A 23503-nucleotide genomic window follows, 5' to 3' on the forward strand; every position below is an offset into this window, starting at 1 on the left:
GCTCAAATCGACTCGGATGTTAAATGTTCAATGCTGTTCTCGTCGGATTTATTAAATATTAGGAAAATAAAGCAAAGAGACTGATACTTGAAAACTTTTTATTTCTTTTTCCTGAGTAGCCATATTATTATTTTACCTTCGTATCTATTCCACAAATCGCTTTTTGTGTAGGTATAATTTACATCAGTAACTTAGTAGTTACTTAGTAACTTAGTAGTTACAAACGGTAGTCCGTTTGTTATTTTGAGTTCTTGGTCAAAATCATTATGTTGGGGATCAGTACAGGTCTTACGCTAAACCTCCTAAAGACAAGGTTAAGGATGATGCAGACAAAAAAAATATTAACTTTGATAAACCTCTTTATTATAGTTCAAGCAAGTTTATGATATCTAAAATAAAACAAAATTTGTAAATATAAAAATAAAATGTAGTAATTTATCATCATTACACATCAGATTATATGCACTATAGAAGTGCCAATATATGCATTAAAAATATGCACAAACAATATGCTTAATCTTTAGCTTATTTTATATTTTAATACTATTGTCATAAATAGTAAACCAAACTTCAAAATATTTTGATTAATTAAATGAGTTACAAATACCTACACATGGAAATCGTAGGTACTTACGGAGTACTTACTAATTCCAACTAAAGTGACAAATATTTTTTTTGGAACTTAAGCAGCAACATTTCACGTGACCACTCCTTTTATTAGGATTTATATTTGAAATATGCAATATTGATGAAAATTCTCTCTAAATAATGTTAAAAAAATGGCGAAATATGCAAACATGCAAATGCATATGATCCGATGTCTAATAATCATAAATTAAAAAAAAATGCCCGTACTATTAATATGGTGAACGTTCATTTCTAAGGATCCCTGCTTTGGGCTATCCGGACCTTCAATAAAGTTTAATAAATCAAGCAAACAACTCAGTTTAGTTTCGTTGATTTTGTCGTCGTCTGACCAAAACCATTGTTCGTCTATTTCCCATTGGGTTAGGCAGAGTCTAATGAATGTGGAATCATCCTTCTATTCGCATGTCTAACTTCGATAGGAAATAATATATATCAATAATTTATTAATTTTTATTAATAATTCTGCGAAATCCTTACAAATGTGTGTGCACCAATTGATATAGGTACACTTTTGGAAATAACACCACTAGGTACCTACAAAATGCGTCCACGAAATACAAAATTCGTTTTGGTGACTCTATATACATATAGATAGCCTTCATTAGCCTATATATAGGTAACATTCTATCAAATAAAGCACAGTAAAGATATAAATTCCCTTTAGAACTATTAGTTCCCCTCTCAGTTCCCTAAGGGAACTAACAGGATATTTAAATGTACTTAGGGTCCCACCCTAATATCATTTAAGAATATTTAAAAAAGCAAAATGCTTTCTAAAATATACCTAACTCGTTACCAACGGTGCCGTGGTTTGGTCGTTTAATAGAAACTTGAAAATAATTTTGTTGCCACTTTAAATAGTAACGTAGGTTTTTGAATAAATAGCTAAGTACGAGTCGGACTCGCCCATGAAGGGTTCCGTAGTAGCAAGCACAGATTAGGGATATAATGTTTAGAGTAGGAAATCGTTATCGCCAGGAAAATGAAATTTTTTCATTGTGTATGAAAACTGCTGTATCTCAAAATGTTGTTATAACCAATTTTAGTTGAAAAGTAATATTAGAGATCTTGCAGCATGTAAATCTTTTTATTTTATTTTTTATTTTAAAAGTTAGAGGAAGACTTTGACGATAGATTGGCCTAAAAGTATTTATATAAATAACTTTAGTATGTCAATATGTCATTTTTAAAGAACTATCAACACATGTATAGGATTGAAGAAAAAAATATTGTTGAGTTTCAGTATAATACTACTTCACCGGGGCGTGTCTAAAATGAACACAATGTTAAAATATTCCTATACGTGTTTTTTTCACATACATCACACAACAAGTTGGCTTTAATTCTATATTAATAAAACTTAACAAAATTAAACTACACGCTAAAGGCTTCACAAATCGATTTCGTAAAATTGATATAAACACTTTCAATCAGAAAGAACTGGTTCTATATTTTATCTTCCCACTAAATTAAATGTCCATATTGTTTTCTCTCTTTTAATTTTATCACAATCATCAAATCTCCCACACTAACGCGATAAAACTGCACTGCATTCGAATTATTTACTTAAAATGACGTCATATAATTTTGTAAAAAAATAATGTGCAGTCAACAACACAATTATCTATTCAGATTACAACTGTTTACTGATTCGCAGTGTAAAAGTTTTGTTACTAACCACTAATGTAGAACCCTAAAATAAAATGACACAAGTACTTATTAAAATTATCTGATTTCAAGTATAACAGAATTCAGGCAAACATCCTATATTTATAATTTGTGTTTTGTATGATTGTGCCGTTAAATGTCCTCATTGCCTTCATTGAATTTATATAAACAGCGCAAACTTTAAATGTAATTTAAATATGTGTCATTTGGATACATAAAATGATTGTTTCGTCGACTATTCAAATTCTGCACTGCCCAGTTGCGAAATCCTTCATAGGTATTGTAGATTTTTTTAAATATTAGAGAAAAATGCATTGTTTATTACGTTCACAGTCATGGCATGGCGTGGCTTACTGATTGCATACAATCTTAGCCGAGTTCGTAGAACCAGCAAGCTATCCAAATCAACAGCAATACTACCCCGATGCAGTAGGTCCACTTGGAGTACATGCCATCGTCCGGATGTGCGGGTGCGTTAGGTTCCGAGCTCATGTGAAGTTGGTGAAGAATTCTGGGGACGGCTCCTGGTACCGGTAAGGGTGGCGACCCCCGGTCTTTGAACGGCTGTTGGTTTTCAATTTTTTCTGCCTTTGATTGATGGAACTTTCTAAAAAATTCTGGAAAAATATGAGCTTTTCGTCCTTATGGAAACTTATTTCGAAAACAAAAAATAAATTGTGCCATTTTAAGTACTTAACTGCGATTTTAATACAATCATTATTATTATTTTAAATTTTTATTAAATGTGTAATTAGATGCATAAGTGCAATAACGGATTTTTGTATTGTATTAAATCGTACCTATTAAGGTTAACACGTATAATTCAATGTGGGTAATTAACTGTGACTACGATGTGATAATTATATAAAATACTAACCCAGGTAGTAGCTAAAATAACTAATTATTTATATAATTATTTAAATCACTCTCACTGGAAAATTTATACAGGATGTCAAGGCAAAACACCGTTGTTACTGTTGAAAATAGATTTTATTCATATTTTTGGCTCTCCTCAAGCAGAACAATTTCTACTTAATTTCAACAATAGCTGTTTACCCTAACAACCAGTATATTAGTGTATAGTTATAATAAAGTGTTGGACAATTAAATACAGCTATGCACAAAACACATATACCTATATGTATGTTACTTTAGATTAAATTATTCCCTCAAACAAATTATTCTACGTGTAAGTTATCAAAACGTCAGTTGGTATTATAGATTGTATATATGCTACAGAACATTGCGAAATTAGAAAAAAAAATGTCACATGTGAAAATAGCACAAAAGACATACCAAATGGCCCCAGAGCCAGGTGCACATTTCGTCTGTCATTTCCTCTCGGGCGATATCTCGTAAAATGACTCATATTTATCTGAAACATTTTACGAGTTATCATCTGAGAGGAAATTTATCATGTAAATCTGTTTCTGGCCTATGCACTAAATGGTAGCATTAAAACTCATTCTGCACTCGCATAAAATTAGCACCTCTATACAAAATACTTTGTATAGGAGTGCTCATTTTCTTTTTATCCAGGAAAGCAGTGACTTTAAATTTAACTTACTCGTGTACGTAAGTCTATTAATTGTCTTCGTGACAAAATTGTTTTGAGATATTTGTAAATCGTTTTTAGTGTCATTATATTTCTATGATTTTAAGCCTGTTGTTTTCAGAATCAAATAGTCAAGTGAAAAGCACCCTATGAAAATTGTTTTCTTTTTCATCAAAGGTGCATATTCTGGTGCTTGTAAATTTATACAAATAGGTACATCTAATAGGAATAATACGTTTGGAGGAAAAGTAGGGTATTGACTAACTACAAACATATAATAAGCAAAACACATTCGTTTATTTTAATCAATTTCGCATATTATTTACAGATGGCTGTCAAGTTACGTATACATTACCCTATTGGCTTCGTAGTTGATAGGTTTGCTGGCAGGCAGTGGTCTTATCATCATCTTGGTCTTGCTAAGTGGAAGGTCAGGGCTCTTGAATGAGATCCAGTACATAGTCTGACCCCGCTGGTCTTCGTTAGTCAAGGAGTACTTGCCATTCAGATTACTAGAAACAAATATGGTCACACCATCAAAAAAAAAAATGGTCCTTCGGGGTAGAATCTGCATGAATCCTCTCTTAGTGCTCTTGCTCACCTATATTCTCCAGCAAACTACATGCCAAATTTTAGCTTCCTACGCCCAAAATTGTGTGGAACTTGAAAATTGGTAAACATATCTAGGTACTCTTCATAATTTTTCTATGAAATTCACGCGAGCGAAGCCGCGGGCAAGAGCTAGTATATTATATATAAGTATTTTGTAAGCACCTTAACTGCTGATGATTTAGTCTCGTTGACTGATACCGTTAATTTTCGACCCTACAACGAATACCTAATAATGAAATCAAAAGCGTGCGTTTTGAGCAGCCATTAGTGATAAGTTAACGTTTTTATTTCCTTTTCATTAAGTATTTTTGTGCTTGTAGTAGTACCTAATAATAAAGTAGTACCTAGGAACCTAAGTTGTTTTAAAAGTTGCAATGTTGAAGCGGTGGTGATATAATGGTTAAGACGCCCATCAGTCGTACTACTAAATAAAGTAGCAATCTAATTTTTTTCTGAAATTATAATTTACTTAGATGGTACTTAGTATTTTCTGATATCTCATACCTTTTATCACATTCCTTGTACCACCAAGCCCCCCCGTGTTCCATCGAGCACGCTCCGTCCTTCCACTCGTCGTTGTCCACGTCTAAAGTGGAGAATTTCTGCCCCGCGTGGTATGACAACGAGTCTCCTATAAATTGAAACTATGCTTAGTGCATGTTCAATTTGAAATAGTTGAAATTTTTGCATTGAAATGAAACCAATCAAACACAGTCACGTTGAACGTTGGACATAGTTTTGTCTACTTTATGAACCTATTTTCTAAAAAATAGATAATGTTGTGTAATGTTATCATTCTACATAAAAATCAAAAAATATATTACCCGCAGTGCCGTAGTAAGTTCCCAATGTGCTGATTCTGAATCCTTCGTATTCTGGTCCCACTGTGAACACGGAGTAGGCGGAGTAACCTTCATGGCCCTGTTGTGTCTCCAACTCTACTCTTAACTCGTATAGTTTCTGATTGGTCAAGTAGCTCAGTTTCTCCAATCCTAGCCAAAACTCTCCCGCGAGATTACCAAAGCCGTGTTTGTAGTCGGCCCAGCCCTTGTAGAAATCTTGAGAGCCGTCGAAGCGATTTTGGAAAACCTAAGAGAAATATGAACAGGTATTTGGGTGTCAGTTATTTACGTTATTACGACGAACGTAATCGTTTCGAATTTTGACTTGATCTTCGAATTGATCGAGAGGAGACTAACCCTAATTTTGGTGGAGGAAATAGTATAAATAGTGGTAAGTACATACTGTCCAGGCCCCGCCCGCGGTGGTGAGGTCGCACAGAACATAGAAGGGCTCCATGTCCTCGGGCTTGATTTTGTATATGCCGGACACGTTGAAACCCTGCATCTGGATCTCGTGGCAGTCCGTCGGGTATCGTTCCGAGCGGTCCACTCGCCCAGTTCTACGGCATAATAAACTTGTCACACAGCGAGCCTTTAGCAAACCAATTTGTATACTAAAATCGGATTTTCAAAATTTTATTATAAAATCTAGTCATTAACTAACTGCGTTGTCATTGAACATAAATAAAATTCTTACTTGCATTCGCATTTTCTCATCTTCTGTTCGTGCATGGTTTTTCGAAATTCGGATATCAAACCGGCGGCGTCCAATGATACCCCTCCCGTCGATACTAGGTCGTTCCTGGGGAAAAAATTGTGGATTTCGATACAGAAAATATTCATTATTCAGTTATTAATTAACTAGCTAATGCCCGCGACTTCGTTCGCGTGGCTGAACAATTTTTGTTAAGGAGTCAAAATTATTAGAAAAATTTAACTGTACAGACAAAGCGTAACGATACCTATACAAAAGATATACAACTGAAATATACCTATATTTGCTATAGTTTAGCTGTACCATTGTGGCTCTTCTTCAGATGTTCCAGATCTTCGATTTTTATACATCAACAGGAATTTCCTAGCATTTCCATCAGGCTGAACAACTTTTGTTTTTCTTTCTAAGTCGTTATTTCTATATTTCTTATAGTTTAGTTGTACCATCATAGATCTACATCAGATCCAGATCTTCAACTTTTATACTTCATTAGAAAATGCTCATCAGGCTGAACAACTTTTGTTAGGGCGTCATTTCTATATTTCCTATAGTTTAGCTGTACCATCCTTATTCTCCATCTGGAGTTCGAGTTTTCAAAATCATTTATACCCTTTATGTTGCCCGGGCTTAATGGCTATATATATAACAAAAGCGTGTACAAATAGATAAAAAGACAGATTTTTTTTTAATCAATTTTATTCTGTTACTGTTACTATATCGTCTAATTTTATTTTTATGTATAAATTTATTCAACGTACAGGAATTTTTTTTACTGTTTTATTATATGTATAGATGTAGAAATCTTGAGTTTCGTATTAACACATATATCTCAACCTAGATACATTAAATGTCTGTGATCTGAACACATTTCAGGACATTTCAACCTAAAGTTTATACATATAGTATACATCTGAATATATTTAGTTATTAGAGATCAAATGAAGTAGGAAAATACCCTTCTTCCGTATAACATGTATGTTTAACATGTTATGACTAAAGGTCTGTATGTACCAATTAGCAAGGGTCATTTTATATCGTCCAAACATCGTATAAATATGTGAATTGTGTTTTTCTTCATATCTTGACACATAATTCTCAAATCATTTCGACATGTGAAGAAATACCGAGACAATTTCATTCAACAGTTACTTACGAGTACTTGAAAGAGTCGCCGGATATATCTGGTTCTATTTAAAAAATATAAAATACCTGTTGAATTGATATTAAAATAATATAAACATCCTATGTATGTTGATATTAACATTAATATCAACATTTGCAATGTTGATATTAGTCCGATCTCAACGAGAGCGGAAGAGAGGAGATGCCATTCATAACCAATATGATTTAGTTATTAAAGGACGGATCTCTCAGTTCCGTTCTTTCTCTCTCATCTGAACGCATTTCCGGTTTGTTCTTCATACATTTATGGCTTCGTCTTTACCGCCTCGCTAGCGGCCTTCTGCTAAGTCGAGAAAGATTAATTTCTACTCTGGTAGTTGGTTCTGGTAGTCAGTTCATAACATAACGAAGAGGAGTGTTGCGGGGAGATGGGTTTTCTCCTATAATTTTCCCCATAATTTTCACAAAAATTCCGGCTCTAATTCAATTTATAAATATACCTACCATGTACCTTACTCAATGGAAAATACTGGGCGTCCAATAAAATCTGTGGTAGAAGCCGTATTTGACTTGGTTTGCATAATACTCACTTTGGATATGTCCTCGTGAACTGACGAGATTTGACTTCCGAGATGATGGAGACGACCGAGTCCACGCCGCTCATGATGTTCTTCACATTGTTCTCCAGCGAGGTCAGTCTGGCGTCCAGCGGCGACCCGGAGTGGAAAGGGTGCCCGTCAGCTATAATTTAAATTGTATGTCGTAATGTAATTTAAGTATAAGGTTCGAAAGTGTGTGTATTATTTTTTCCTAATATCAATATTATCATCATCAATCAATACATATATTAAAATTGAAAAAAGGCCAAATTTGTACATTGGATATTCTTTTTAATTCTTCATGGAATATACTTAGTTACTGATATAGATGATGAAAATATCGTTTTGTAAATTTTTGTCTGTCTGTCTGTCTGAACGCGCATCACTCGAAATCTACTAGACCAATTTGCTTGTAATTTGGTATGTAGGTACCTTATATACAAGGTTAACATCTTAGATACGTTTCATCCCGGTAAATGGTCAGGTTCCCGTAGGATAATTGAAAAACTAATTATAAATAAAAAATGCCTCAGAATCCCGGGTTAACATCTTATAGACATTTTATTCCGGAAAATGAGGAGGGTCCTGTAAGAAAATTATAGATACATTTCATCCCGGTAAATGGTCAGGTTCCCGTAGGATAATTGAAAAACTAAGTATGAATAAAAAAATGCTTCGGAATCCCGGTTAACATCTTATAGTGATAAAAAAATTACTGAGATTTTACTTTGAAATTCACGTCAATAATGATGAATCTCTGGCATGAGAAAATACGACTAGGTATAAAGAAGAGAGCTAGATTTTCTAAACTACTTATTAATAAATAAATTATTAATAATCTAGGTATGAGAGAGCAACATCTTCCAGCCAGTACTCGAACCAAAAGTACTCGGTTTCCGGCCGACTGGCCGGTTATACTGCGACTTCCAATTTGTCTTTTAGAAGCACCAATGTTGTGCTTTCAGATGTAACAGCGAATCAAATAGTTGCAGCGAATGTGGGTGCCATATCAAGTCAGCACTCTCTGATGTTATTATTTAAAAATATTAGGTAATAGGTATATATACAAACAAATGCATATTATACAAATTGGGGTGACTATGGTATACAAAAAATAAATAAAGAGCATTATCTACAAAATAAGAAAAATCTTCAGAGTATGATATATGTTGAAATAGTGATATTTATTATATTCCAATTCTTCTGAATTAGAAAATAATAAATAGTGACTGATGTGGTCACTGTACGTGATAGAATCCAGTCGAAAAAAGCGTAACAAAACTTTTATTATATAGGTACTTATAGCTTATGGGCGCGGCTCCGCCGGTTTTTCACTTTCAAGAAAAGAAAGTAAAATCTCAATCATACGACTGGTAAAATTTATGTGATTTTAATCCATATCGTGCTTATCCCGTTTCCTGCTACGATTTAAATACGTTTAAGTAAATTGCAAGCCAGGGTTAGTACTTTTATTTATCCCTCGTTATACAATTTACCAATTAGGAAATACCATTTTGGTCATTATACTATTTTCGAAGTTTTTAGTAAACTAGCAATGCTTTTGAAGGAAAAATTACTAGATAATGTTTCCCTATTTCATAGATATAGAAAGTTTCCTTGCCCTATTCCATCCGATCTTGACCTTTGATGACAAACTATTTTTAGGTTGTCTAGTTACGATTACGATTCTTGCCTAGTTTCGATAAGCTAATAACAAAATAAGTTCTTGCCAACTCACTGGGTCACGGGTATACCAATATGGAGGATATTGATGTAATTAGTATTCTATCCTAAAGAATGTGTGACATGTTTCATATTTATTTACCAAATTTAACGCGAAACTCTGCTGCGTGTGTTGCGTGATTTTTATTTAACCGACACTTTGAAGATTTGGAGATATTCCCCCCCTTCAAACTTACATTGTAACATTACCACTTCATATAATTAGTATAGGTATACAATTGTTACCATTATAAGTATGAGGAGCAGAGCCAGGTTTCTCCAACTGTGCCCGTATTGCGATTAGGTCGCTCTTGAAGGTTTCCATCGCACTGTCGTATTTTTCAGTGTCGCTAGTAGTTCGAAGCAACTTCATAATGTCTATCAGTTGTTTCAGGATGGAGTTCGTTTTCTCATGGACCTCTATATCTAGACGATTCAATCTAAAGTCGATGCTTTCAACTTTCTTCAAATATCTTTCACTAGACATTATAGTTTCCATTAACTTTTCTAATACATTATCAGAATCTGTAAATCCAGACGCTTGCGGCTTTCTTGTATTATTGTCGTGTTTTCTCCCCGTTAACATGGCCTCAGTAAGTTCGTTTTCGTACTCCTTTTTCCAAAGCGATTTCTCCTGATTCTCGAATTTTCGTCTTGATGATGCCTTTTTCTTCTCACATGACACAGCAGAAAACACAGTGAGAAATATTATTGAAAACATTAGTATTCGTTTCATTGCGAGATGTGACCCGTAGGTGCAATGCGGGACGACTGTCAACGAAGATTTCAATGAACGGAAAAGAGTTTACAAAAATAAAATCATCTAACATAAACAAAGAACATGCCAGTGGAATGACGCCCTATGAGCCCGGCTTACGTTCCACGATGCTACAGATCCCACACACTAGTTGTTTTAATAACACTGTTATTCCTATTGACTTTTCATGCCTGCAACTAAAGGCCAATATCGAACAACGACGTTTACAAATTGCTGGGTTGTTTACGTTGCATTGTTGTTATTAAATAATTCAATCATCACCTCTTGTCTTGATACAGTTTGTACACATTGTCTGAGTGACCGCTTGACATCCTCCACGACTTTTACTTAAACCTAATGACACAGAACACCAGTAGGCGTGCTAATGCACGCTACGTCGACGACGGCTCGCAGAGTACGAGTACCTGTCACTTTTCTACATCTAAATTCAAAGATTTAACACCAAATATTAGTGATAGCGAGCAACTTTCCTTATTAGAAATAACGATAACGATTAATAAATAACGATTTGCTAACTCGAATTATTTTACCGAAACGGATGCCTAACATTCTTGTTACAGTATAAGTACTTTCTTAAATATTTTACAATTAATCTAAAATTTTAATTTTTCAAAGGAAAAATGATTTGGTGTCATGATTGAAAAAGTTAATCTATCCTATTTGTTTTTTTTTCTTATTTACGATCTCTGATGAGAAGGTAAAAACCTTCTCATCACTTTTAAAATACTGGATCGAATTGATTTAAATTATTTGCCTTAGTAACATTAACCAACTTACGAGTAGGTACGAGTATATCATAGGCTATATACTAATTTATTATGGAAATTGAAACCGTTCATGTTATTATATTATATGCATAACCACAATAGCCCAGCGAAACTATAAGAAATTAAAAAATGGCGCTATAATAAAAAATGTTCAATTATCCAAATGAGAGATACCGATAGTGCTTATGACTCACTCCCTCGAAACTAAGCAATGAATAGTAACGAACGAGGAATAAAAATAAATTATTATATTTTTTAAGTCCTGCTTGAATAAAAGTAAACAATCTACCTCTCATTGAAGGTTGCTCAGCAGTAGCCAGCAAATGTTTCATCCGGTCCAGGTCGTCCTTGACGCTCATGAGCGAGCTCTCCAGTGCGTTGGCGGGAGACGCCTTCACAGTCCGCAGCATCTCGGCGAGGTGCTTGAGGATGCTGTTCGTGCGCTCGTGGAAAGTCGCGTCCAGGTGATTCAGCTTCCGCTCCACGGTCTCCACCATTTTCAGATACTTCTCGCTAGACATCAGAGTCTCTACAAACTTCTCCACGATCAAGTCACTTTTCGACCATGGTTGCTTCGATGGCGGGAGAGAAACATTTCTGCTGAAGTAGCTGTTAGAAATCTCATCCGAATTCAGCTTCTTTTGAGGAATTCTATTACTCTCTCTCCTGGCAAAGCCAGTGGTAAGTAACCACATTTGGAGAAAAGTTATTAATAATTTACGCATTTCACTGGTTCCACTGTCCTGGGCCGCCTGACTCGAAGTAATGACTATCCCAGCGTTCAACGTAAGGTAACTTAATTTTAAAACAATTAAAACGTCCATTGTTTTACAAAATTATACAATGACTGTTTAAATTTCTCATCATATTACTTATACTTACTGATGTCTTTAAAGTTATAATATCTTTTGTAATTTCTGCGGAAGTAAGAGCTCGATTGTTTGAAAACACGTCATAGATAGGTGAAGTCATCATGACTGAACTATAGAGATGTACTTATAGTAGGTACGTTCCTGTGAGCGATCCGAAATGTTGTGGAGGAAGGAAATCATGAATAGTAAAAAAAATGTCGTTTTAGAGTGGTTCGTAGAGCGTTTCGACCGCTGCGGCTGCGCGGTCATTACAATCCGTCAATTTTCATGAGGAAGGAATCATTTCCAAAATAAATCATTCATAAAATTTACATTACAGAATAATTCATGTGAAGTCATATAGTAAAACTCAATCTCAATCTTGTATTTGTTAAAATTTGAAAAATTGTAATGACAGCGCTACCACAACGGTCGAAACGCTCTGCGAACCACCCTTTAAACCCTTTAAGTAAAATATTTTTTAAACGGAAACCTAAGTAAATAAAAAATATATCTGGACAGGCAGTAAAATTTTTAAAATCCTATCAATCAAATGATACCACACACAATGAAATAATTGTGAGAAAAAACGTAGACAAGTACCTAATTTAATGCATCGACTAATGTTAAAGAAGGCTTAATGCTTTAAAAATATAAATCAGAGATAATCTCGTTGCTATGACGATTGTTATAAAAACACAACCGTCACTCTCCTTTAAAATTTTTCCTATGAATATTGTCTAAATTAAAACTCTGTCTTATTCTTCCTTTGTTGATTATTTTCTTTCTTCCGTAGTTCAAAACTACGCTCTGCTACCATATTTAATAGGTTATGGGCCCGCAATGGAAAAATTTTCAACAAAAATTTCGATCGGAAATCTCGCAGGAAAAGCGAATTGGGTGACTTGGAAATACAAAGTTGCCATCATGTTGAGAGGAACAAAAGATGGAATGGAAGTTGTAGAAGGCAAGTTGCAAAAACCCGCGACTCCGCAAGATGGTGCAGGTGACGCAGCTGTTGAGACTTATAATCAGGAATTAAACCGATTCATGCAAGCTGACTGCAGCGCACTTCTCGTTCTGACGACGAATATGACAGAAGAAACTTTAGAAAAAGTAATGAGGTTTGAGAGTGCATATGAAGTCTGGCGAGAATTACACAAATTATATGACGGACAAACAGAAGATACAGCTTATACTCTTTGCATGAATTTCTTCAGCTTCAAGCGAAATTCGGCAGATGATGTAACTACACACCTGTCAAAACTTAAGAATATTTGGAGCAAACTGAACATTGAAATTCAAAAGGCAACTGGTACTCCTCTTCCTGATTTGTTACTGATTTGTAAAATACAAGATACTCTCGACGACAGATTCTTTACATTCAAATCAAGCTGGTTACTTCTTAATAAATCTGAGAGAACGATAGACAATCTCACAGCTCAGTTGTGCTGTTTTGAGAAGGCTCTTGAGAACAAAGAAGGAACTCAAAGCAGTCAAGAGACACTGACAGTTAAGGAAAACCAAAGGTTGAATACAAATGATAAGTTGAAGTGCAACTATTGCCATGAATTAGGACATAGAGTAAGGAGTTGTAAGAAATGGATAAAGGATGGTCGCCCTCCTAAACCAAACAACTCAGCACAGGTTACTAAGCAAGTACAGAATATAACTTTGATGGTAAATAATGCTGACTCTAAAGCTGCATATCAGGATAAGCAGAACTGGTATGTTGATAATGGGGCTACGACACATATTGCCACTAAGAGAGATATGTTTCAGAAATTTGAACCCTTTGATTATGACCAATCTGTTAAAACAGCAGACGGGACAATGATTCCAGCTCTCGGAAAAGGCATTGTCTGGGTAGAATCAACTGTTGGCAACAAAATGGAAACAATATATCTAAAAGATGTCTGGTTTGTACCCAACTTAACAAAAAATTTGTTTTCAACATTAGCAGCTCAAGACAATGTTCCAGACAGTCTGTTCACATCTACTGCGGAACGATGTCAGTTAGAAATTGATGGAGTAACGAAGGTTGTTGGTAAAAGAGAACCTAGAAAAGGCCTCTATAAACTACAATTCAAAACGATTACAACATCAAGCAAGTCTAATTTAATTGAAGTAAACGCAATAACGGGTACCAATATGCTACAAGTTTATCATGAAAGGTTCTCGCATCAGGATAAACGACATGTGAAAGCCTTAGTAAAGAGGGAGTTACACATCGAATTACCTGATGACAAAACCAAATGTGAAGCATGCATTTTTGGGAAAGCCCATAAAATACCGTTTGGAAGAAGGGAAAGAGCAACCGTTCCTGGTGAATTAATACACGCAGACGTTTGTGGTCCATTTGAACATCCTAGCGTACAAAAATTTCGCTATTTTGTATTATTCAAAGATGATTTTTCTTCATATCGCCTAGTCTTTTTCATGCGCAATAAGTCTGAAGTCAAGGATAAGCTCATATTGATGCTTCGAGAAACGAAGACTATTGGACATACAGTAAAATGTCTCTTGAGTGACAATGGCGGAGAATTTGACAATGAAGAAGTTCGGAATATATTAAATGCTCATGGAATTCAACAGCGCCTTACAATGCCTTACACTCCAGAACAAAATGGATGTAGCGAGCGAGAAAATAGAACGCTAGTTGAAGCCGCTAGAACGATGCTACATGCCAGAGAATCAGGTTTACCTCAAAAGCTCTGGGCCGAACTGATAAACACAGCGGCATACGTGCTTAATAGAACTGGGCCAACAAAACAAAAGGATAAAGTCCCATATGAATTGTGGTTCAATAAAAAGCCGAAAATAAGCCACTTACGTGTGATTGGAAGCCCATGCATGCAAACAAGTAAGAAAGAAGCTCAGTAAGAAAGCTATAAAAGGATTGTTAATTGGCTATGAAAACGACGATGGTTATCGTATTTGGGACGGTAATAAAGCCATACGATCCAGAGATATCACCTTTGCAAGCGATGTCGAGTTCAAAGTAGGAATTAGTGAAGAAAAAGAAATACCTACAGAACAAGAGGGAGATATAGAGCAAAGAATGTTACAACCAGAAGATATCGCAGATGATCTATCGTCACAAGAAGATCACGTTCATGTTATACCGAACGATGATACAGTAGTTCAAGAAGAACACACTGACGGTACATCCGAGGTTGAAGTGGAATCAGAACCCGAAGAGTTCCATGATGCAGAGCCACGCTATAATTTACGCGATCGCAGCACACTAAGGCCACTTCAAAAATATGATGATTATGTGTGTATAACAGAAACAGTATCATTAACAGTATTATTTGAGAAATTCCCATCAAATTTTTCTGAAGCCATGAATAGACTGGATAATGAGAACTGAATTAAAGCAATGGACACTGAAATGAATTCTCTAAGAGATATGAACGTGTGGAAATCTTGTAGATTGCCAGAAGGCAGAAAAGCCTTACCATGTAAATGGGTTTTACGGATAAAGAGAAATCCAGATGGATATATTGATAAATATAAAGCCCGCCTAGTGGTCAAAGGTTTTAAGCAAAAGAGAGGACAGGACTACGACCAAACTTATAGTCCTGTAGCTCGCTTAGCAACAATTAGATCATTGCTAAGTGTTAGCGCCCAAGAGAACAAGATGGCTCCATTCTAATAACACAAGAATCTTATGCAAATAAGATATTAGAACGTTTTGGGATGTCAGACTGTAATCCCGTTACTACTCCCATAGAAAGGGACTCATATTTTGGGAAAGCTGACATAAAGACAATTGAAAATGTTCCATATCGAGAAGCCGTAGGCGCACTAGCATATCTCATGGTTGGAACACGTCCAGATATAGCTTATGCTGTGGGTGTTGTATCTCGCAAATTAGAATCTCCTTCCAAGGAAGACTGGCTGAGAGTAAAGAGGATCTTGCGCTACATAAAAGGCACTCGCTGCTATTCAATAAAGTACAAAGCTGGACATTTGCCTGGTGTACTTGAAGGTTTTAGCGACGCAGATCATGGAGGAGACCATGACACCGGACGCTCGACAACGGGAGTAACTTGTCGATACTCAGGTGGAGTTATTTCTTGGATAAGTCAGCGTCAAGCATCAGTAGCGATATCGACTACAGAAGCAGAACTAGTAGCTGCAAGCGAAGGTGCGAGGGAACTCGTTTGGCTAAGCAGAGTTCTAGGTGAATTGACTACTCTTGTAAAGGCACCTACGTTGCATGTAGATAACGAAGCAGCAGTTCGCCTTGCCCACAACCCGGAGTTCCACAAGCGAACTAAACATATTAGAATTCGACATTCTATGTACGAGAGCTTGTGACTGAGGGAGCTATTTATGTTGAAAGAATCGGCACGGATCAACAAATTGCTGATATACTAACGAAAGCGTTAGCTAAGCAGACTTTCTTGAAACTGTGTCGCGTTCTTGGTATTGTCTACTGATTTAGGGAAAGTGTTAAAGAAGGCTTAATGCTCTAAAAATATAAATCAGAGATAATCTCGTTGCTGTGATGATTGTTATAAAAACACAACCGTCACTCTCCTTTAAAATTTTTCCTATGAATATTGTCTAAATTAAAACTCTGTCTTATTCTTCCTTTGTTGATTATTTTCTTTCTTCCGTAGTTCAAAACTACGCTCTGCTACCATATTTAATAACTAACACGTTTGAGAGCGCTAAGTCGTTGTTACAAGATGTTCACGATTTTTATACTGCAATAACATAAAAAATGGGGTTTCTGAAATTATGTTATGTATACATCGAATGATTTCATAAGGTTTCAGTTTTTTCCTTTTTACATATGATTGTTTCACTGGTTGATTTCATATATCACGTCATTTTGCTTATGAGGTAAACAACAGTGTCAAAAGCTAAAGTCAGTACCACACCAGCGAAAGTATTCTTAATACTTACCTAAGTATATTCAGCAAAACGCTTATGTAGATATAGTTTCTAAAAGATGTTTGACGAGCTGTGGATAAAATTAATGCCTAAAACTTCCGCCGAACTTTTGCGGATTCAGCATACATTGCTGGTATTTCAATGAGGTAAGTAAAAGATCTCGCACAAACTACACAATGTTCATGATGTACCCACTGTATTTTTCTAAGACAGCTTATTTTTGTACCCCACGTAACTGAAGTTACGGGCACCGGGGCTAATGTAGTTAACTAGAACTCAGTAGGTCAGCAGGACCGTTATAATATAAGTATTGTACTTACCTATGTTGTATTTAATTCCTGTTTTGTTCCACCTAAATTTTTATCCTTTATATGATCCCATATAAAGATGCTTGTAAAATCGAAGAGGATCAAATGTGTACGGTTAAAAACTAACAAAATCGTTTGGAAAAATAGGTTTATTATTCCGTGGTTTGGCCTATGCTCCTGTACTGATAGGTTCATCTACAATGGTGATTTTCTGATGAGATATGCGAATATACCTAATAAATCAACAAAAAATAAAATACCTCTAGATATATAGTACTAGCTGCGCCACCGAGCTTAGCTCCCGTGGGAATTTTGTTTGTGTTATACATATTCTACCCGTGTACCATAACAGTTGGTCCAGTAAGTAAATTTTGCGTGAAAGAGTAACAAACATATAGGTATAGCTATACACACATACCTTCATCCACCCAAAGTTTCGTTAGTAGGATAGGATTTTCGCATTTTCTTTGTTATTAGTACCTATGTATGTAGTAAGTAGATTTGAATTTTGAAACTCTATTTACAGCAGTCAACTAATGGCTAATGGGCAGTAGAGTGCACAGTTGCACTCCATTAAATTTCTTCATATTAATGTTTAGGGTGCTTACAGCTTGTGCTGTAATTCTATCTACTCAAATATCTACCGTCCGAGGGGGAAGTTTTATGGTCGAGTAGAGGGTACAAAATACTCAATACCTTTTTGGGGTTTCGGCAAGAAGTAATAAACTATAAAGATTATAACATTTTTTACCACTTTTATTCCATACATACCTACTTAGATTATTACTTTGCTTAGATAAGTTTAGATTCGCCATTCGCTTTCCGGGATAAAAAAAATATATATTCAATTTTACATTAAAATCCACCCGCGTACTTTTCATCCTTAACCTACATCAAATAGAGAGTATTACTGCACATTTATCCCGCCAGAGTACAGCAATGTATGTTAGGTACACAAAAACTTTACCGGCCTATGCTATGTCGATTAAATCGTTTATTTTAGAGTACTTTATTAATAATTAATCAATTAAGCATTCGTTTGTGAAAATGTTCAACAATGTAGCATATTCGGGTACCGAAATATTGGCAAAAATCGTTTTCCATAAGATAAAAAATCTTCGAAAACTATGGGATACGCCTCACGCTGTAAAATTTTCGAGCCAGTAAACGGTCGGAACACTTCACACGTGAAGACTTATTAAAATATGGATTTCATACAGGTAAGATCTTCAGTGAAAATCAAGTTTATGACAACAGTTGACCAAATAATGCAGAACATAACCTAAAATATTTAATATTTTCAGGATAATCCACTAAATCCTTCCTTTTCCCTTTAAACTCGCACCACGATTGCGTAGAAGGTATTTTTGGTCGTAAATCTGCAACAATATTGAAAATTGGCGCTTTTTGCCTCCATTGGCAATGTTTGTACCTTAGTTGTACCAGTTATTTTTTTCTTTTAAACTCGCACCACGATTGAAGATATTTTAGTCGTAAATCTTCATTGCCTCCATAGCAATGTTTGTACGATATCAGTAGCGCCATCTGCTCCGAGCTTTGCGTAATATTCCCTATTACTGCGATGGTAGTAGTAGTACCCAGTATTGGTAGTTCATTGGTATCAATATTTCGATGTCACTGTCAAAACTGCCAACTGTGATGCGTGTTGTACGTTCACAAAAAAAAAGAAAACTTTGAACCCAACTTGGTTTTATCATTGTATTAACATTATCATATCACTAAATAAAATACCTACTGTCCTATGAAGTAAATAAATCATTAACTAAACGGTTACGTAAGACATTGATTAATTAAGATCGACCTCTCATTTAATTTCCACAACGCCGGTAGCAGTTTAGTATTTATTACCAACTCTAAACAATGTTCAAGGTGGGTTAACACTTAGAACATAATATATTTTTATTATGTAGGTACTCTATACATTTATTTTAGAATGGAACTTACTTCATAACAAATATCATTTTAAAGAAAACATACATAACCTATTTTTTTTATTCAAAATCTGGACAGGCAAATCACCATTGAGCTATATAACTTATTATATCTCGTTGGTAGATGCAAAAATATGGCAGGCCAGGAGCCATGTCTTTGTTTTTATTATGAAAAGTGTACAACAATAAGTCAGTTTTTGTGATGAACATGTGCTGTAATGCATGTGCATAAAGAATATTTCTGGTGAATTGTTAAACCGACGTTTAACAATTCACCAGAAATATTCTTTATGTTCACACTGAACATTTTGAGATTGTTGCATTGCCCAGTATTGTATTTCATGTTTTCTCTTCCATGTCATATGTGTGATAAATTGATGTTTTAATTCAAAATCACATTATCGCTTCCACATGTAACTAGGAGCCATAACAGAAAAATAATATGCCTCTTGTGTCTCCTGCATAGATTGCAAAAATTAAACAATTGAAATACCTATAAATTGGTCATTCTTTACATAATAAGAATAAATATTATCTGGGGTTTATCTTTTTGATAAAATATAGCCTATAGCAATCATGGATTGCCTGCCTCAAACATACAAACTTACAAACACACTTCTTTATTCTCATTCTTGCTAAAACTATTTAAAAATCTCAAAGCCCCAATATGCCATAATTATGTCATCTCTATATAAATTATATAGAGATAGCTAGTATGACCAACAGTCTAATAAAGAATTTAGATAACAATTTAATTGTGTCTATGTATATATAATTTATATATAGACATAGATATACTATATTGATAGCTATCTGAATTTTTTATTAAGCTGTTGGTCATCCAAATTTATGAAATAAAATAAAGGGATAAAATAGTAATACTATATAAAGATGCATATTTCAATATAATTCAATTATTTAAAGTAAGTTGATAAATATTTTTCCTTAGTTTGAAACAGTTGTTTAGAAATTTATTTCAATGTTATTATATTTATTTCAGGGTCTCGTTGGCTTAGTAACTGGGGGTTCGTCAGGTCTTGGCCGGGCCACGGCAGAGCAGCTTGTGAAGCAGGGTGGCAGAGTTGTCATATGTGATCTGCCCTCCAGCAATGGACAAGAGACAGCAAAGCAACTTGGGCAAAATGCAACATTTGTATCTGTTGATGTAAGTTAACTTTTATACTTTAAATTGATTTGCCCCCCCAAATTTGTATTGTATTCTCTCAAGAGATGGCAGGAAGTAAAATTTTATGACACTATCATACAACATATATAGAGATATGTATAGAGGTAAAATGTCAGCATTATTTAGCAAGTGATTTTATTGTTTTTTTTTTACCTGAATAGTAATAAATTCTTTTTTGACAATTTATAACTAACTAGCTTTTTGCCTGCGGTTTCACCCGCCTAAATTTCTCACAGGAAAAGTTATTTTTCCGGGATGAAAAGTTACTCTATGTAAACCCTATGTTCTTCTCCTGAGTTAAATCGACATAATGCAAAATTTCAAGTAGATTGGTTGAGAAGATGGTGTGTGAAGAGGTAAGATACAAACTTAATTTCGCATTTATAATATTAGTTTGGATTAGGACAAAGACTGTTGAAACTTCACTTCTTGTCCACTGTAAAGGCTTCTGGTAATTTTTTAATAAGTGTATTTTTTTTTCACTAAGTATTTCAGAAACAAAAAGACAACAATACAAGTGGATTCACAATTGTAATTCTATAAAAATATATTATAACAGGTAACTTCTGAACAAGACATAAAGAATGCCCTACAAACTACTCGGGATAAATTTGGGCGGTTGGATGTGGCTGTCAACTGCGCAGGCGTCGCTACAGCTTCCCGAACCTATAATTTCAAGAAGGACCAACCATTTGATCTTAAAGAATTCCAGCGAACTATTGAGGTTTTAATTTTTGAATATTCCTTCAGAGACTGACTTCAGTTATTATAAATAAATAAAATAAATAAATAAATATATTAGGACAAATCACACAGATTGAGCTAGCCCCAAAGTAAGTTCGAGACTTGTGTTATGGGATACTAACTCAACGATACTATATTTTATAAATAGATACATATATAAATAAACATCCAAGACCCGGGCCAATCAAAAAAAGATCATTTTCCATCATGACCCGACCGGGGATCGAACCCGGGACCTCTCGGTTCAGTGGCAAGAACTTTACCACTGCGCCACCGAGGTCGTCGTATTATATTGTAATGTTGTACACAAAGAAAAAGGTTGTACAATTGGCACTGTTTTGTAACATACATTTATGACAAAATGTGTCATTCTTCATTAGTAATGTGCATGAAATGCATGGGTACATGTAATATAATGCACTTGGCAGGTAAAGCAAGTTGATTCAAAACTATTCCATATTATTATTATTTATTATATATCATGTCACCGTGAATTTTCTTGAGAGAGAAAACAACAAAAAAAATTCACAGAATTTATATTGACCACAGTACAGATTAATTATTTTAAAGTAAAATAGTAAAACTGTTTCTTTTCCTTGTTAAAATTCGAATAATAACGAAGACGCGCGGCCGCGGCGTCGAAACGCTCGGAGATCCTTAACCTTATTCAACGGCTGGAATAACTAATCCATAGAAAATAAAGATTCACTATTTAAAAACCTTTTAAAATTAAAATATCATGTAAAAGTAAATTTAAACAAAGTAAGATAAAATTACAATTATTTCAGGTAAATTTAGTAGGGACATTCAACGTGATCAGGCTCGCTGCTGGATTCATTGGTAAGAATGCACCGGATGCAGACGGCCAGCGAGGAGTTATCATCAACACAGCCAGTGTTGCTGCCTTTGATGGACAGGTGATTTATTTATATTAAATAAACCTTCCTTTTCTCATTTATAATGTACCCGTGCTGAAAATTAAAATGTTGTATATTGCATGGTATGAACACTATCAATTTAAACAAAAATATAAAAATTCAGAGCTCTTGTAAACACTTTTATTATAGGCATTTATGCAAAGAGCAGTTTCAAGATTGCCTCTAGAAAGAGAAACGTGAATTAGAAACGAGATCCAGAGAGGAATATTGCCCCTCATCGCGTGCCGGTTTTTACAAGATCATTCTATCTGATAGGTTCTTACCCTGCTGGGTAGGCTTTTTAAAGTCTATCTCATGTGCCTACGTCCGCCGGCTCAATCTGTCAATCTGAATAAATATCGTCTTCCAAACATACTGACCTATTTACGCTCAATTTATGCATAACGTAATAGGATAAACGTGATAGATTTTTTGTGTGTTATAGGTTAGTAGTTTGTGTGTTATAGGGTAGTGTTTAAGGCTTGTAAGGACAACATTATGTGAACTTTGTAGTTAATATAAAATATAAATTACTTCAGATTGGCCAGGCAGCGTATTCAGCTTCAAAAGCGGGTGTCGTGGGCATGACGCTGCCCGTCGCCAGGGATCTCGCCAAGCAGGGCATCAGGGTGGTCACCATAGCACCAGGTGAGTATTTTTTTTACATGAGAGAATGTACTCTACCTTACATATAAACCTTAACTACTGGATAAAATATATACATTTTAAGTTGATTATAATCTTGTGTGTGAAATGGAGAAAGCAATGGTAAACCACTCCTTTAATAGTGCCAAGAAAGCTGTTGTGTGTATTTTATTCCACCATTCCAGTTGATCATTAATTTTGGGCATCAACAGGGTTATTTAGAACTCCGATGATGGCGAGCCTGCCCGAGCCGGCCATCAAGCAGCTGGAGGCGTCAGTGCCGTTCCCGTCGCGGCTGGGCCATCCCCACGAGTTCGCGCTCCTGGTCCAGAGCGTCATACAGAACCCTATGCTCAATGGCGAGACCATACGACTCGACGGCTCCCTCAGGATGCAGCCCTGAGGCACGGTGTGAGTCCTATCAGTGACATTTCGTAGATGTTGCATTAGGAGACTCTAATACTATGTAAATAAATGTATTATTTTGAAAAGTAGTTTTTGTAGATTGTCCTTTAGTATATCTAGTAAGGTAGTATATTAATTATAATTTTATTTAATTTTGAAGTAAGTACTAGCAAAAGAATCTCATACATACATATTAAAAGACATTGTGCATGTTTAATATTTTTTAAAATTAATATTACAATTAAAATAGATACCAATTTCGCGCTCGATTCTTTTATTACTATATGAATTGATTTTGTATGTAGTGCAATGATGAGACTTGATAATATAACAGAAACCAATTTTATGAGTTTAGTAATAGTAAGTTACTCCCGCTGCGCCAATTTTTCGCTTGCAAAAACGGAGACGAGCCTTTATTTGAAACTACTTAATTAGGTTTGCCTTCAGTGCTATCACACTAAATGAGTTATCCCCTACAAGGCAACCCATTTCCGTGTCCAAGTTAAGGAAAGAATTTTCAATTAAGCTTAATATGTAATAAAGTAATGTGCCGCCGAAA

General features: G+C 35.1%; 2 protein-coding genes across 5 annotated transcripts; one reads left to right on the forward strand and one right to left on the reverse strand.

Moving 5' to 3' along the window:
* Positions 1–343: 343 nt before the first annotated feature.
* Positions 344–11821, reverse strand: LOC128683225 (angiopoietin-1-like). Of its 4 annotated transcripts, none has more exons than XM_053768616.2 (9): positions 11318–11821; positions 7753–7903; positions 6023–6127; positions 5729–5885; positions 5308–5572; positions 4988–5114; positions 4227–4383; positions 3613–3691; positions 344–2933 (listed from the first exon to the last, which is right to left on the reverse strand). In XM_053768616.2, the coding sequence occupies exons 1-9, from the start codon at positions 11751–11753 to the stop codon at positions 2686–2688; spliced, it is 1725 nt and encodes a 574-aa protein (XP_053624591.1). In that variant the 5' UTR covers positions 11754–11821; the 3' UTR covers positions 344–2685. The 4 variants fall into 4 exon arrangements, with proteins under 4 accessions (XP_053624591.1, XP_053624592.1, XP_053624594.1 ...); XM_053768617.2 differs by lacking the exon at positions 11318–11821 and adding an exon at positions 9730–10268; XM_053768619.2 differs by lacking the exon at positions 3613–3691 and having other exon boundaries at positions 11318–11812.
* Positions 11822–18758: 6937 nt separating this feature from the next.
* scu (scully) lies at positions 18759–23030 on the forward strand. Its single transcript, XM_053767636.2, has 6 exons — positions 18759–18985; positions 20048–20212; positions 20793–20957; positions 21766–21894; positions 22434–22542; positions 22752–23030. The coding sequence occupies exons 1-6, from the start codon at positions 18977–18979 to the stop codon at positions 22940–22942; spliced, it is 768 nt and encodes a 255-aa protein (XP_053623611.1). The 5' UTR covers positions 18759–18976; the 3' UTR covers positions 22943–23030.
* Positions 23031–23503: the final 473 nt, after the last annotated feature.

Source organism: Plodia interpunctella, chromosome Z (assembly GCF_027563975.2).
Source record: "Plodia interpunctella isolate USDA-ARS_2022_Savannah chromosome Z, ilPloInte3.2, whole genome shotgun sequence".
NCBI classification, from domain to species: Eukaryota; Metazoa; Arthropoda; class Insecta; order Lepidoptera; family Pyralidae; genus Plodia; species Plodia interpunctella.

What these genes read in the sequence shown, in the direction of transcription:
- LOC128683225 (XM_053768617.2), bottom strand. Translation starts at nt 10,219, where the DNA reads ATGAAACGAATACTAATGTTTTCAATAATATTTCTCACTGTGTTTTCT. An exon ending in TGCTCCTCATACTTATAATG is followed by an intron (nt 7,904 to 9,729) that starts GTAACAATTGTA and finishes TTTAAATTATAG; the next exon opens with CTGACGGGCACCCTTTCCAC. An exon ending in AACTTACTACGGCACTGCGG is followed by an intron (nt 5,115 to 5,307) that starts GTAATATATTTT and finishes TTCAATTTATAG; the next exon opens with GAGACTCGTTGTCATACCAC.
- scu (XM_053767636.2), top strand. An exon ending in CAACATTTGTATCTGTTGAT is followed by an intron (nt 20,213 to 20,792) that starts GTAAGTTAACTT and finishes ATATTATAACAG; the next exon opens with GTAACTTCTGAACAAGACAT. An exon ending in AATTCCAGCGAACTATTGAG is followed by an intron (nt 20,958 to 21,765) that starts GTTTTAATTTTT and finishes CAATTATTTCAG; the next exon opens with GTAAATTTAGTAGGGACATT.